The 15,265-nt window shown below is 43.8% G+C and overlaps 1 protein-coding gene across 9 annotated transcripts in view; it reads right to left on the bottom strand.

Moving 5' to 3' along the window:
• The window catches only part of Trpm3 (transient receptor potential cation channel subfamily M member 3), a 281,511-nt gene that overhangs the window by 100,840 nt on the left and 165,406 nt on the right, over positions 1 to 15,265 (bottom strand). For all 9 annotated transcript variants that reach the window (XR_007594808.1, XM_050159348.1, XM_050159396.1 and 6 more), the window contains 2 exons: positions 3,724 to 3,824; positions 2,311 to 2,445 (listed from right to left, as the gene is read on the bottom strand). Coding sequence is in view for 8 of the 9 variants with exons in the window: in XM_050159348.1 (XP_050015305.1) it covers positions 2,311 to 2,445; positions 3,724 to 3,824 (236 nt within the window). In the remaining variant the exon portion in view is untranslated. The remainder of the gene's footprint in view (positions 1 to 2,310; positions 2,446 to 3,723; positions 3,825 to 15,265) is intronic.

The following is a 15,265-nucleotide window of genomic DNA, read 5'->3' as shown; positions in this document are numbered from 1 at the left end:
ATCTATCTATCTATCTATCTATCTATCTTCAGTCCTCCATGCTCAGATGTCTGTATTTGCTGAGGCCACCACTGGATTGAAAACATTTGGGTGAAATTGTGTGTGTATTGAATATGTACAAATAGTTTTCCACAGTGGTTCTCAACTTTCCTAATGCTCTGACCTTTTAATACAGCTCTTAATGTTGTGGTGAACCCAAGCCATACCATTATTTTGTTGATACTTCATAGCTGTAATTTTGCTACTGTTATGAATCGTAATGTAAATATCTGATATGCAACCCCTATAGGGGTCACCACCCGCAGGTTGAGAAACACTGCCTCAGAAGATACAGGCTAATAACTGTTTGGATGGCGTTCATCTCGTAGTGGGTATTGTACAGGGGAGCGCAACGTTCCTGGTTTAGTTGCTTTGTTGCTTAGCTTCCAGAAAGAGGTTGTTTTTTTAAAAAATTGGATGATGTGTGTGGGTTCTATGCAAATCGGATGTCATTTAGATGAGGAATGTGAGCATTTGAAGGTGTTGTTTTCTTCCGTGGTAACTCCTAGGACAGCTCCTATGCCATATGAAGGATGACTGTATTTATGCTTTCCTGAAAACCAAATTCTGCTGGTGTGCTGCAGCTATTGGCTAAATCTGACAACATGACCGCAGAGCCTGAAACACTAGGAATGCTCTGAGCTTGAGGCTCCTGCCCCAGCCTGGGTGTGCACAGAGGGATGGCAGAGCTTCCCGGGACGCAGCTTTCTCCTCTTTACAATGAGGAGAGTACACCGCTTCTTCTGATTGGGCCACTTGAGGATTAAACGATGCAATGCCTCCTTAGAAAGTTCAAAAACGGTGCTCAGCTTTCAGTAAGTGATAGGTAGCATTAGTGCTATTGTGGCCATTCGCTGTCCCATAATTTTTCTCAACACGGTACTGCAGCTGACCACTGTCGGTTGACTGGAGTAATGAAACCTGTTGATCTAAGGTCCAGGACCAAGGTTTTTCACAGTCTTTTTGGCTTTAAACCTTTCCACCCCAACTCTGTCTAATTGATGAGTCCTGATGCCCAGGTGTATTTACTTCTCACGGGAAGTCTCAGTGATTTGAGGCCAGACAAGCCCGCAGGGAAAGCAGAAGCCTGGGTCGCCTCCGTCGGACGGCTTCCCTCCTCTAGCGGACTGAGATGAAACACATTGGTGTTATCTGTCTCCTGCATCTTGGTGAGGAACTGTCTATAACGCATTGCAAGCACGGTCCCAGGACAGACTTTGTGGCCAGTACATGGAAAGGAAACGTCTGAGAAGAGGCTTGGGGTTAGTTACTGGATTCTCTCTATTGTTTCTCAGAGACTTAGGACCTTGGAGAAAGCACTCCTTAGACCCTGTCTATACTTTACACTTTCGGGACCGCAAAATTCATGTTGAGCTTCATGTCAGTACAGCAGTGTGAAGAGGTGGGACTCTAGGTGATTGGGTCACAAAAGTACCTACTTTGTAAGTGGAATTGAGGTCTAGGCCAACAATGGTTCCCATTCTCGTACTTCCAACCTTTCTGCCCTAAGAGGACTGACTGTGTCTGTCTCTTGTAGTGGATACATTCTGGAAAGGGAGAATGGCTCTCACGACGTGATGAACCTACTGGCCCCTTGGTCTTGACTTCCAGCCTCCAGCACTGTGAGAAAGAAATTTATGTTCTTCATAAATTACCCAGCCTCAGGTATTCTGTTGTAGCAGCAGCACGAATAGACTAAAGACCGCCTCAGTTTTCTCATCTGTGAAATGGCAAAAACCAGCATCAGTTCTTTAAACTTGGGTGGCTCTTTTGGTGAATGCCGCTGCAAAGAACCACAATCACCATAAGACATTTTTGGACTCCACGGTATTTTATACTGTCGTGAGAAAAATGGACTTCATCACTCTGAGGATGACAGAATGATACAGGAGACTTAATCAGCCTGCTTTGGTGCGAAACCAACCCTCTTCTGCAATATTTGTCTCAAACACCCCTGAGGCTTACAGAATCCGCGAGCTCTGATCGACAGAGACTTGCTGGTGGTTCTGTGTTAGAATCTGAGAACAGTGGCCTCGGATGGTCACATCCCCTTTTGCCTAAGACGCTGACAACTGAGCAGCTAGAACAAGGCAAGTCGTGGTGACTTGGCGTCTGTAGGTCGTCCAGGTGCCAGGTAGGGCATGGGAGGAGCGATCCATGCATTACAGGAGAGACAGGAAAAGAATCACAGACATGGGCGCGGGGGCAAGGCAGGAGAAGGTAGACAAAGAGAAGAACGGGAAGCTGGAAGGCATCTTAGCTTGGCCCTACCGTGTTGTACAGTTCCTCCAGTCTGGAGATGGTGAGAAAACGGTGCATGCTTACTCCATTCTCGATGAGTAATTTTACAAAATCCACTCTGTCCAGAACCAGGGCGTCCAGCATGGCTTGCTCCAGGGACCCTACCTGTAATTTAAGACCTTCAGTTAGTCTGCCTAGAGCAGAGAAGAGCACTTCCTCCGTGCTAACCCTGAGGGCTTGAAACTCATTGATGGCCTGTGAAAATCTCCAGCAATACCAGAGAGAACAGGTCCCCGCCTCCGGCTCTCACCACCCCCCCTCCGGCAAACACCCCCACTCTCCCGGCCACGCCACTCTTGGACTTACAGATCTAGAAGCTACTTTCTCCCCTAAATCTCTTACTCTGGAGCTTCAGGACCCCAGGTTTTCCTCCTGACAAATTCTCTGGCTTCTGTAATGCCTATGCAGGCAATGCTAGACACTCCTCCCCTCCCTTCATTTTCTTCTTCCGTAGGCTCTGAATGACGGCCCTGGCTGACATAAGGATAGGAATCCAGGTAAACAGAGCCTAGGTTCCAATGGGCATGGAATCTCTGGGTAGAAATGGACACTCCAGAGACAAACCGGGGCCACTTAACTAAAACAATGTATTTTCTAGATGGAGCACTGACTGGAATTTGTATTCGTTTTGCAGTTTTCATTCATTCATTCTTTTTTTTTTTTTTTTTTTTTGTCAACGCCCAGATTCCTTGACAAATATACCCTCAACTATCAGTCCCTGAACACCGTGAAGACAGGTGCTCAGCTGTGGCCAGAGCTTCTGGGGGTGGAAGGTTTGGGGAGCCTTACTTCCACGCGGCTGCTGGGCTGGCACCCGTGGGTGGGTGTGTACATCCCATTTCCCAAATTCTTATTTTTAGCAGCCAAGCAACAGAAAGAAAAAAAAACCACGGACAGTTATATAAAGCTTTGGTTCTCTTGTGCCGGGTATAGGGCAGACCTGTGTTCAGCCACCAGGACCAGATGGTACCTACACACAGAGGCCTGGCCCAGAAGCAAACCAGCATGAGTGCCGACATTTGGCGGCAGCAGCTTCCTCCTTCTGCTCTCCTGAAAGATAACCAGTAACATACGAATCCTCTCCTGCCTTTATGTTAACGCTGTCTTATCTGTGTCTTTAAAGATAGAATAAAAATAGGATTTGCATCTGAAAATTGCTCAGAAGAGCCAGGGAAAGGTTGGTGGTGCGCCTACTTATATCTTCCACTAGGTGGCAGGATGTCCCCAAACACGAGAAGGGCGCCCAAGCCCCGTGTAGCTCTAAGCAAAGGGTGATGGCTCCCCCCGCCCCATCCGCCCCAATTTTCTGAGCCTCTTTCAGAGGTTCCTTAAATACCATTGCCAAGCACGTGGGCTTTTCAGGGGTAACGATGTATACTCTACCGGCCACTGTTGCCCGTAAATAAAGATCTGACTGCGAGCGATGTCAACTCTGTTCCAGGCTAAAGCCAAGCTCAGTTGGTCTGGGGCAGATGCATTGGCTCCTGTGCAAAGTGGGAGAAAAAAAGGAGGGAGAGAGAAACAGTGGTTAGCCATGCCAAGAAGAGTCTCTCATGCCAAGAAGAGACTCCTCCATGGATCCCTCTTCCCCAAGGGCAAGCTAAGGAGCTGTGTGACTCCATTGATATTTTGGGGGAGGATCCTTCTTTGTCACGGGGCTTTCCTGTGTACTGTAGAAAAATGTCATTATTTCATTCATTCATTTATTCACCATCTGTCTGTCTATCTATTTAAGACAGGGTCTCAATATGTAGATCAGCCTGGCCTTAAGCTCATGGATATTCCCAGCTTGGCTTCCTGAGTGCTGGGATAATACGTGTGTGCCTGGCCCTCATTACATTTCAGTCCCCAACAGTCAAGTGTGGCTAGAAGCAGAGATGACATTTGTGTCTCTACCGAAGGCTCTGCTGTGACAGGCAGTCTGGATGAAGCATGCAGTCCACACACGCAACCCTCAGCAACTGTTTTTGTATCTGAGCACAGGTGCAGCCTAGAAGGCAGTAGGAATATCTTGCATCCTCTGTCACCCATCTTGTGGCTGGGACCTCTATAAGTTACTCTTCTGTCATATTTGAAATGGGAGAAATAAGAATTATCCTGTTTTATTCAAAGGAGATGCTGCGAGGCTGAAATGTGACCCTAAGAGTGAATTCACATGCCAACGGTTTTCCCCCCCTACACCTTATTGACATCCTTGTATGGAGGAAGAGGCCTCACTGCATACCGGTACATTTTTACTCTATTAGCAGGGGAAGCAGTCTCCTCTGAGTCAGAGAATTTGAAAATTGGACATATGCTTTGCAAACTTTTAGGGCTTTCTCCATGTTGTGATAAGGAATGTTCCAAGGAATACTGGACATTGGTGCTTGCTCTCTGCGTTGGACCCGTGATGATGCTCAAGTCTAGACGTGCTAGAGTGACGTCAGGGGAAGGTCACCCAGCTCCTAACACGGAATAACAGAAGCGTCCATTATGGTGCAGTGAGATTCTAGTCAGAGCCAGTCACTGGAAATTCTGCCCAACTGGGAAGGTTAGAATCAACAGAAGGATCCACCATACTATGAATGTATGTGACTCTCACCTGTTGCCACTTGTCAGAATTACCAGGAGATCTTTACATTATCACTACGCCAGTACCCATACCGATTTAGAGACATTGCTTGAAAAAAGTGTCTTAAGCCCTCAGGTGTTTCGAATGTGCAGCAGGGGCAGAGACCTGCTGGCCCGCATGCCTCTTTTTACGTCTACCCCATGCCTTTTTCTTCTGGACTCTGCAATATTGATGCTAAGACTTAGGCAAACCGGACTGGGGAGATGTGAAGTGCTTGCTAAGTAAGTACGGGGACCTGATCTCCATGCCCAGAAGAAACATGAAAGCTAGGCATGGTAGCTTGTGCCTGTAATCCAGTCCTGGAGTAGTGGGGTGACAGAGACAGGAGGATCCCTGCGGCTTGCTGGCAGCCAATTTAGCCAAACTGATGCTCCAGGTTTAGTGAGTCACTGTCTCAAATAGGGACTAAGGAAGATAGAGAGAACTAGAGAAAGGTAATGGAGAGGAGACGATGGAGAGGACTAGAGGAAGATGATGGGGAGGACTAGAGGATGATGATTATGGAGAGGACTAGGGGATGATGATGGAGAGGACTTGAGGAAGATACCTAGTGTTGACCTCAGGCTTGCATATGAACACACATACACATGTGTGTGTACAGCACACACATGAGGGAGGGAGGGATGAAGAGAGAGAAACTCTTATTTGTTTTTAAAAAAGAAAAAAAACTATCTTTAAAAAAATATAAGGAGTGACAAACTCCTTAAGAAGCTTTGGGTTGTACTCCCTTCCCAAGTCTGAGCCTGGTGCCCGCAAGTGGATGGGTTTAGTATACATCATATTCTTGGAATGAATTGATTATTGTTTGAAATAACGCCTATTAATTTCATTTACACAGATTTTTCTATTAAGAAAATCTTTTATCTTCTTAGATAGCAACATGGATTGCAAAACTCATGCCAGGGTAACTGAAATATGTGAAAATGTATGTTACTAAGTTACAGAGGAAAAAAAAAGTGAAGGTTCCCTGGGATTGATTTTGGAAGGTGTCATTTTATAATTGTTTCTTATTTCCTATCTTTTAAAAGTCTTTTTAAATTTTAATTGACTTAGTAAGTGTACATTTATGGACTATTGTGTAACATTTAGACACACGGACACTGTCTGTATGGATAAAATCAGAATCACAGGCAGAGACCATCAGAGGACATTTGTGCAAGTGTGCACTGAGACCATTCAAAATTTCCTTTATTATCTATTTAAAAAATATAGGTAGTTGTCAACCCTAGTTTTCCTATAGTTCTACAGTACAGTTACTACAATTAACAGGCTGTGCCCCTGAATACATTAAACACCTCACTCCCTCCTTCTCCCCGACCATTTATCTTTCCACTTCTGTGATATCAATGTTTAGTTTCCAAATCTAAAAGGGAACTTGCAGTATTTGCCGTTGTGTGCTTAATTAATTAATTGTTTTCACTTAGCACAGTGTCCTCCAGTTTCATCTGTGTTGCTGCAAAGGGCATGTTTCTCTGTTTCTTTCTGGTGAATACTATTGCATTCTGTATAAAGACACCATATTTTCTTTAGCCGTTCGCCTGGTGATGAACATCTGGGTTAAGTCCCCGCCCTGAGTATCGTGAATGGTGCTACAATAGACATGAGAATGTAGATGTTTCTTTGCTCTACTGATTTCATTTCTTCTTGATGTACACCAGGCCCTGGGATAGCCACATCACACAGTCGTTCTGGTCTGAGTTGTCTGAGGATCCTAGCTACCATGCTGTTTTCTTTAAAATTTTTTTAAAAAGATTTATTTATTTTGTTTTATGTGTACAAGTGTTTTGCCTATCTATACCTTGCATATGCCTAGTGCCTGTAGAGGTCAGAAGAAGGTGTCAGATCCCTTAGAACTGGAGTTATAGAGGGTCGTGTACCGTCACGTGGGTGCTGGGAATTGAACCTTTGTCCTTTATAAGAGTACACGTGCTCTGATATGCTGAGCCATCTTTCAGCATCATCCATGCTCTTTCTTTCTAAATAAATTCTTTTTAAATAAAGATTATATCAACTTAATATTTGTCCGGGAGAGAGATATCTGGGGGGGGGGGGGGGGGAGAGGGAGACACAGGAAGAGAGAGGAAGACACACACACACACACACACACACAGAATTCACTTTACTTTTTTTAGCTGGTCGGCTGGTCATTGAGAACATGCTATAATGGTTCAGTCATTCCCTGCATCATTTATATGTCACAAATCAGCATGCTGCCCAAGTCAATAGTAGCACAAGCCTGAACAGGAGACCATGGAAGAAGGAGCGATTGAGGTCAAAGTGAGCTACAGGCCTGAATGTAATTAGGTAAGTGTCAAATAAAAACATGAAGTCCCTGAATTTTGGATTTTCAAAAAATTGAAAATGCATCACTCAAGAACCGTCCTGGGTGACAGTTTGAATCGGCACAAGGGATGAACCACCCTGGCTGCCTTAGGACAGTGACAGTTTTAGCACTAAAAATTCCTTCATTCAGAAAGATGCCTCAGTCCCAGGTAAGACTGGATGGCTGCTCGGGATGTCCTTAATCAGCTGTGCACTGGAATTTCCCACAGAAGTTTAATACACTCTTGCCTCAGATGCATCCCTAGAGTTCCTGCTTAAATCTGGTCTTAGGCACTACGTGGTCTAAAAAGCTCCCCAGGTGATTCATATGGGAAGACAAGGTTAAGACCCTCTGGTGTAGGTAATATACACTCATTAGTTTGCTTACTTTTCACTCGTGTATTTTTGCATGCCCGCCCAGATGACAGACATTTTGCCAGTATGGACACCAAGATGAATCAGGCCGAATCCTTTGTCTTCAGACCTTACAGTCCGGAGAGAACGCTCTAGTTTAATATAGCAGCCATGGGATTTCCCCGCTCAGCATGTATTTGCTGAATAGATTTGTTTCCAGGAACCGTTTGAATTTGCACAGCTAATAGTGATCACCAAAGCTGTAGTCACCCTCTTAATGGAAGTTGCCGTGTCCTAGTCAGTGGTGGGCCAGTATTCGGAAAACATGCAAACCTGTAACAGTGAACCTTTATAATGTGATTTGTGCTATAGGGACCAGTGCCGCTCCCAGCATATCTGTGGCCTGTGTCTACATAAACAAATGATTGTGTCAGTACTGCTCCAACTTCCCAGTCTTGCTTGTTGCCATGACAATATTGTACCAGCCAGCTAGAGCAATCCATTGGCAGGCTCCCTCAATAGGAGGGCTGGAAAGTGTCTTTGAGTAGCCTTGAAGGCACAAATATTTGAGTTCTTTGGGCTCTCTGGTTGACTCCACATAGAAAATAGAGAGTTGGAAAATACCTTGAGGAATTAGAAAAAGGCCTGAATTCCATTTAGGTCTTGACTTGAGCTCAGGGTACTCACCCAATTGCCCTGCTTTCTGGGATGGTAGGTGGGAGGCCTGGGTGCCTTTGAGGAAAGCCTTTGGATACAAGGTGAGGCTGAATGGCGGGAGGAGTGGCAGAGGTATAAGGATGAGAAGGCAGGAGGCATGTGAGGCCATCCAGAAAGGGAAAGCGTCGACTACAGTGCCTTAATGTGGGCATGAGTACACGTCAGTATAAAATGTCAACATTATGATCCAATTATTTTATCTTTCTGCAGGAGGCTGGTGACGTTGTAAGTGGACAAATTATGACCACATAGAGTTCTGAAGGATGAATTACTGGACATTTCAGTAACAGAGCAATGTATGAGGAGATGAGGTATTTAGCTCACTTCTACTGCTGTATTAAGAGTTCAGAGCAGTAGGTAGTATGTAAAAGGCATGTCTTAGTCTCCCTGTGTTAAAAGACAATGCCAGAAAGTGGCAGCTCACAAAGAATAGATTTTTTTTTTTCAACGTTTGGGAGGCCTGAAAACCCAAGATCAAAGTGCCAGCTGGTTTCATGTCTGGTGTGGGCTTCCAGTGCTTCACCTGTGTCCCCAGAGTTGCAACAGTCAAAGGGTGGGCACAGTTCTACAACATGAGGGCAGTGATGCTGGCAACTGAGATTGGTTAAGAGAACTCCACACGCGCTTCTCTGAAGAAACATGAGAAATTGCCTGGTTAAAACAGGACAGAAAACACCGTGTGGTAAGATTGCTAAGATCCACAGGAAGAAACGCATTCTCTGTGGCAATGGTAAAGAAAGCTTGTGTTACCACAAACATTCCAGCCACTGTGTGTGCTGAGCGTTCACATCTTCACCCTCTTCCTCTACTTACATGAGGCTAGCATCATCTCACACCACAATGGGATGGGTAGGAAGAGACATCTCTGGAGATATACGTGCTGATAGTCTTTGTGCATTTGTGATGATGATGATGATGATGTGTGTGTGCTCATGTGTGAGTCCGTTTCTGTTTGTGTCTGTGAATGTGGGATGCAAGTGGAGGCTGCTGGATAGCCTTGAGCATCAGTCTTCACCTTCCAGCTTGCTCGAGACAGTGTTTCTTGTTCTCTGTTGAATACAGAAAACTAGCTGGCCTATTCATTTCCAGGCTGCTGGGCTGCAGCTATGGATGCTACCACATCTAGCTTGACTTGGGTTCAGGGACCTGAAGTCAAGTCCTCATACCTGTGTAGCAAGATCTCCTCCCACACAGCCACATTCCTAGCCCCAGTCAAATTATTTTGATAGATCACATCAATGTAATTTCTATTTCAGGATTCTGTTAAGTATCCAGCTTTATTAGTTGTTGTACATATTAAACTTTATATTGGTATGCATGTATGTATGGGTGTATATAAAGAAATGCAATGTTCTTCCATCCATGGTTTCAGGTATGTGCTGGGGGTCTTGGAATGTGTTCTCACAGATAAAGAGCAGCTACTATAGTAAAAGTTCATCTGTTTTTTTTCCAGAAACATTTTTATAAAGAATATTATTCTTCTGTTAATACATTTTGCTCTTTTGTTATTTTCCTTCGACTCTCCCTGTGTGCAGTCTATGCTAATCCATTTTTTATTATTTATCATTTAATGAGTTGGGTTATAATGGGCCCAGGGTAGCATTCTGAGCTAGTTATTATTCACAACTGGAAGGCTTTCTCCTAAGCCATGCCAAAATCAAACTCCCTCCTGCGAGCATGGCTTATCCACACAATCCTGCGTGCATCCCACCTCCTCTGTTTCTTTGCTCTGAGTTGGGGTGAGGAAGGACTTGCACTTTCTGCTGTTCTTTGCACATGCTGCAGCAAACAAAGGGAAGCGAGCATCCTGGGGTGCTCCTCACATCTAGGAATAGGATTCTGAAGGTGCACTGTTACTGCCTTTCCTTTCAAACTCTGCCCTGTTCCCCAACTTGGTTTCTGCATACACAGACATTTTGGAGCAGATTTCTTAGTTTCACCAAATGGAGCTGCTTGTTTTTCCTTGTTTCTGGTCAGGTGATCTGGTGATTTGGACACCTTTTAGGAGAGGAAGGGGAGAGTGATGAGTTGATATATATGATCACATCTGTGTTGGCAATTAGAAGGTCATATAGATGAGAGAGTTTCTTAAGCAGGGGTCTTCACAGGGTAGCATAGCTCTAGCTGAAGCATGACGACAGACAGTCAGGAACATGCTTGACCAGAAGCAGGAGGCTCCTTTAAGAGGTCACCGGATTCAACTGAATCAAGAGTCTGAGAGGGGGAAGGGCAACCAAAATTAAGGATAATATAAAAAGCCATATGGAAACCTACTATTTTACAAAATTGTAAAAAAAAAATCTAAAATAAGAGTTTGGACAGAGGTATCCTTCATGGATGGACAATGCTCCTACTAGAAGTCATGGATTATTAAATAAAAAATCCCAGTGCCAGGTGTTGAATACTTCGCTGTAAACTGTTGGTCAGGGAGGTCCCAGAGGCCCCTGAAACAATGCTACTGTCATTGCTCTTGATTGGTCACCAGAGCTTCGTGATAAGACCCAATTGCTAAGGATAGATGCTACACATTGGTCAGAAGTCAAAGAAATAAAGTTGGGGGTGGTGTGGAGGGAACACCGTCAACAGGCTTACCTAGCTGTGAATCCTGCGAGCTACAATAATGACCCGTCAAGCAAGGTGCATCCTTGAACATAATAGAGGCATGGCTATCATAGGAGTAATCGACTGTGTTTTGATTGCACTGAAGGCTTGTTCCACAAGAGGAAATTCATGCCTTGCTCTGTAAACCCAGACAAGATCCCATGACTGACGAGGTCATAGCCCCTCGATGGAAGCCTACTGCTAGTGTTTTGCTGGATGACTGTGCTATCAAACTGTTTTCCAAAAACTTATATTTATATCCATAGATCAGCGCCTCTGCCCAGCCTTTATCACATAAGCTTCTTGCTGCTAGAAGTGGCAATTAACTGGCTAAAGTATCGGGAACACATGATGGTGGAATGTTTGGCCCTAAATGGAATAGCTATACCACCTTCTCTAAGGCTCAGGAAACACTGAGGAAGAGGGGACCGAAAATGTAAGAGCCAGAGGGTGGCGAAATGTGAAACAAAAGGCTATATCTGGGTCATGAACTCACTATAGCTGTGGTTATCTGCAAAGAACATGCTTGAGCCTGACAACATTTCATCATGGACTGGGGAGAGGCTCATGAGGTCCTACCCTTCCCAACTATTTATTGACAGTTAATGGTTGTTAGGGGAAGGCTTGTCATTTTCTTCAGTGGTGTAGCCACCGATAAGTTGCTCTTCAAAAAAACATCCTCCCTTCGAACACATTTTGGGTAGAAACCAATTAAACACTGTGGGCTAAAAAAAAAGGAGGCGTGAACATATAAGGGGACTTGATGGGGCAGTTTGGCGAGACTGGGAGGACATCAGAGAGGGGAGTGGGGGAAGGAAAAGACTACAATTCATTATATGAATGTTTGAAACTGTCAATCAGACAAAAATTATGACATGGTATGGAGGGGTGAATACCTAAACATTTAGTACATACATGCATGAAAATTTCAAAAAAAAATCGAAGGCCTTAGAGGCTAAGCAAATAATTCACCCTCTTTGGGGGTGACGATCTATAAAAAAGTTGGGTGTCTCATTTGTCATAGATAGTCTTAATGCAATCCTGCTTGATGGGCTGGGGTGGGGATGGGCAGGAGGTTCTGATGTGTCATTCATGGCAGTAGCATGACTCTGGTGTTGAGGATGAAACACCCATCTCTCGGAATAAGGTTGAGGAACACTTTTCTTCTTGTTGAAGGATTTGGAACCTTTCCTTGCCTTACATAAAGAATTTTTATCTAGATTAAAATATGCTTTCTAAGCCAGATGTGGCAGCCCGTGTCTTTAGTACTAGCCTTTGTGAGGTAGAGGCAGGTGGATCTCTGAGTTCAAGGCCATCCTGTTCTATATAGTAAGATCCAGGATACCCAGCGCTACATAGCAAGAGACCCTATCTCAGTGTATGTGTATTTTCTGATTCCGTGTGCTGGGGTGGTCAGATTGATGTAGTTCTCCTTGCATTAAAGAAGTTCCTCTTTGTTTAAACCAACAGCCAGGGAACCTGCATGAGACCCACCTAAGCCCTCTGCATATATATCACAGTTGTGTGTGTTGGTCTTTATGTGAGACTCCTGGCAAGGTGAGCAGTGGCTATCCTCGGTGCTTTGACTGGATCTTGGAAACCTATTCCTCAGTCTGGATCACCTTGCCCAGCCTGAATGGAGGGGAGGGTGCTTGGTCTTATGGCAGCTTGATATGCCGTGCTTGGCTGAAGCCCATGGGAGCCTTGCTCCTTTTGAAACAATTACAGAGGAAAGGTGGATGGTGGGGGGGGAGAGGGGAGGAAGGGAAAAGGGAGTGGGAGGAGAGAATGGAGGAGAGGTTGCAGTAGGGATGTAAAATTAATTAATGAATGAATAAAAATGTCTTCAATATACAAAGACGGGAAAAAACGGACAATATATCACTTAAGTATAAAAATCAACACACACACACACACACACCTCCTCTTTACAGAAGATAGACACCATTACAGAAAGCCACAACTGGCTGAAATGCTGATAACAATGGACCGTGTGGCGCCCAACCCCAGCTGGTACACCTACAACGCAGCTCATATACCCAAGACACAGTGAACATCACGGGAGAGGCGGTAGACAGATTGTGAGAGCCAGAGGACTAGGAATCCTCGTGTGAGATAGTGTATTCTAGATATGACAGGGAGGCCACACCCATGGAACTGCAGCAATACAGATGCCTGAACAATGACTACACTAATGCGCATGGGAGGAACAATATAGGGTCCCAACCCTAGATATAGAGCTACAAGTAATTAATGACTACTGAGAGAGAGAACATTAAAGTCTTCCCTAGGGAAGACTTCCCCTCTAATTGGCTATTCAGTACCAAGTGGTCAGTCAGCCTTAAAGCCAACACTAAAAAGTCTTAGCAGGTTGTATTTATATATTTATTCACACACAAGCACACACACACAAACACACACATATATGTATCTATGACATTTAAAGAATGTGAGGATGAGAAAGCATGAATTTGGGAGGGAGCAGGATGGGGTTGTCGTGCATGAGAGAGGTTGGAAAGAAGAGAGGAAGGGAGAAATGATGTGAAGTTACTTTAACTAAACATGCTTTCTATGGTTGCATTTAGCATCCCTTTTATTTTATTTTATTTATAAATGTTGCAACTAATGCAGTAGGGTCTCAATCAACACAAAACCACCTGCCCTTTCATTATAAGACATCAGATTCCCTAACTACGTGTAGATCAGTACTGTGGGAGGAAACTAGTTGGAAGGCCCTTTCACATGACCTACGTTGCTAGGATACACATTCAATCTTCTTCCCAAGTGGAGATAGTTACTCAGGAGCCTCCTTCAAGAATGTGGTTGCTACCTGGAGAAAGATGGAATTCAAAGTTGGAACACACACACACCTCACACAGATGGAGTTTGTATATAATTTATTGTTTTCTATATTTTATTGCCTTGAATGATAACTATCTTCTCTTGGTAAAAATAACTTTAAGTGAATCTCCAAAGAATCCTAACCAGGATCAGGAAAGACCAATTTAGCTTTAGCTGAATAAATCCCATTTTTATATGCGGGAGACAAAACAGAGCTACCCGAAGAAACATAGGGTAACTTCCTTGGGTTATAGTAAATAAGAAAAATAATGCCTAACATTTTCTTCATGTTTAGTTTGAATCCACAATAGTTAACACAGTTTCTGAGAATTCATTAACTGAATTCTTACAATGACTCACAGGTGCCATTACTCCAACTTTACAGATGGGGGAATCCAGGCACAGGAACCTATCTACGTTGAAGTAGCCAGGACATGTCAGAGGTGAGATTCAAACCCAGGCAGCCTGGTTTTGCAATTGTCCCCACCATCAATTTTTTTTTTAATTAGAGTTTCACTGTAGCTAAAACTGACTCCAAACTTGAGAGTCTCCTGCCTCTATCTCCTAAGTATAGGGTTACAGCCAGTGTCACTCATGTTAGCTTCCTAAGGAAATTCTTCCTTCATTTTCCTGCCTGTGCACTTGGGATGTGGAACAGAGGAGCCTTCAGGAATAAGACCTGGATTTCTAACTGGTTTAATTCGTTAAAAAATTTTTTTGAGCTCTAGTTTTCTGCCAGCCTTTATGGTAGACACCAGGGAGATAGGGTGAACTTCCAATGGAGGGAACCCCCTAAATATTTACATATGTATTTCTTTTTAGTCCTTTGGGTTTTATTAGAAAGTTTCTTGTTTGGATAGAATCCTTTGAAGGATCATTTTATACACTATGACACTTTCTAGAGGCTTCAAATAAACCCAGCATTCATTTCCTTTGGAACAGCAAATACTGGTTCTAAATGGTTTCCACCTATCCCTACCAGCCCTATTCACTTCAATAATTCCATCTTGATTGCCATCCCTCCCCAGCCATCATAAATACAGCTCCTGGTTTAAATTGCCACTCAGTGAAAACGAGTACACACAAACTAGCAATTTAGGTAATGTTTATTTCCTAAAATGATTCTTTATAAAGTATTTACCCTTCTCCCCGGATAGGAATTTGCATAAAGATATAAAAAAGATACAGGTCAAGTATGCTTAAGAGGGTATTAATTAGGTAAAATGATTTATACCTGGGTAGGCAAAATGAACCTTCCTTGAGTTTTGTTTTATATGCTGTTTAATTTTCTGTCTTAATAAGGCTATTAAATTGTGCATTTTCCTTAAGTTGAAACTGTTCTGAAAAAGAGCCATCACATTTTCACTTTCGAATTCTTCAGGCTACTTATATAGAATAGGCGTGGGTTTGTGTGCAGCCTTCTACCGGCATTCTGAACAGCAACCCTACACTTCAAACATTTCAGATATGCTTTTCCTG

The sequence above is a fragment of the Alexandromys fortis genome, unplaced genomic scaffold (assembly GCF_014885135.2).
Source record: "Alexandromys fortis isolate MF-2015 unplaced genomic scaffold, M_Fortis_MF-2015_v1.1 scaffold_10, whole genome shotgun sequence".
Lineage (NCBI taxonomy): Eukaryota > Metazoa > Chordata > Mammalia > Rodentia > Cricetidae > Alexandromys > Alexandromys fortis.
The sequence above is the reverse complement of the archived record's forward strand: the minus strand, read 5'-3'. Positions and strand labels throughout refer to the sequence as shown.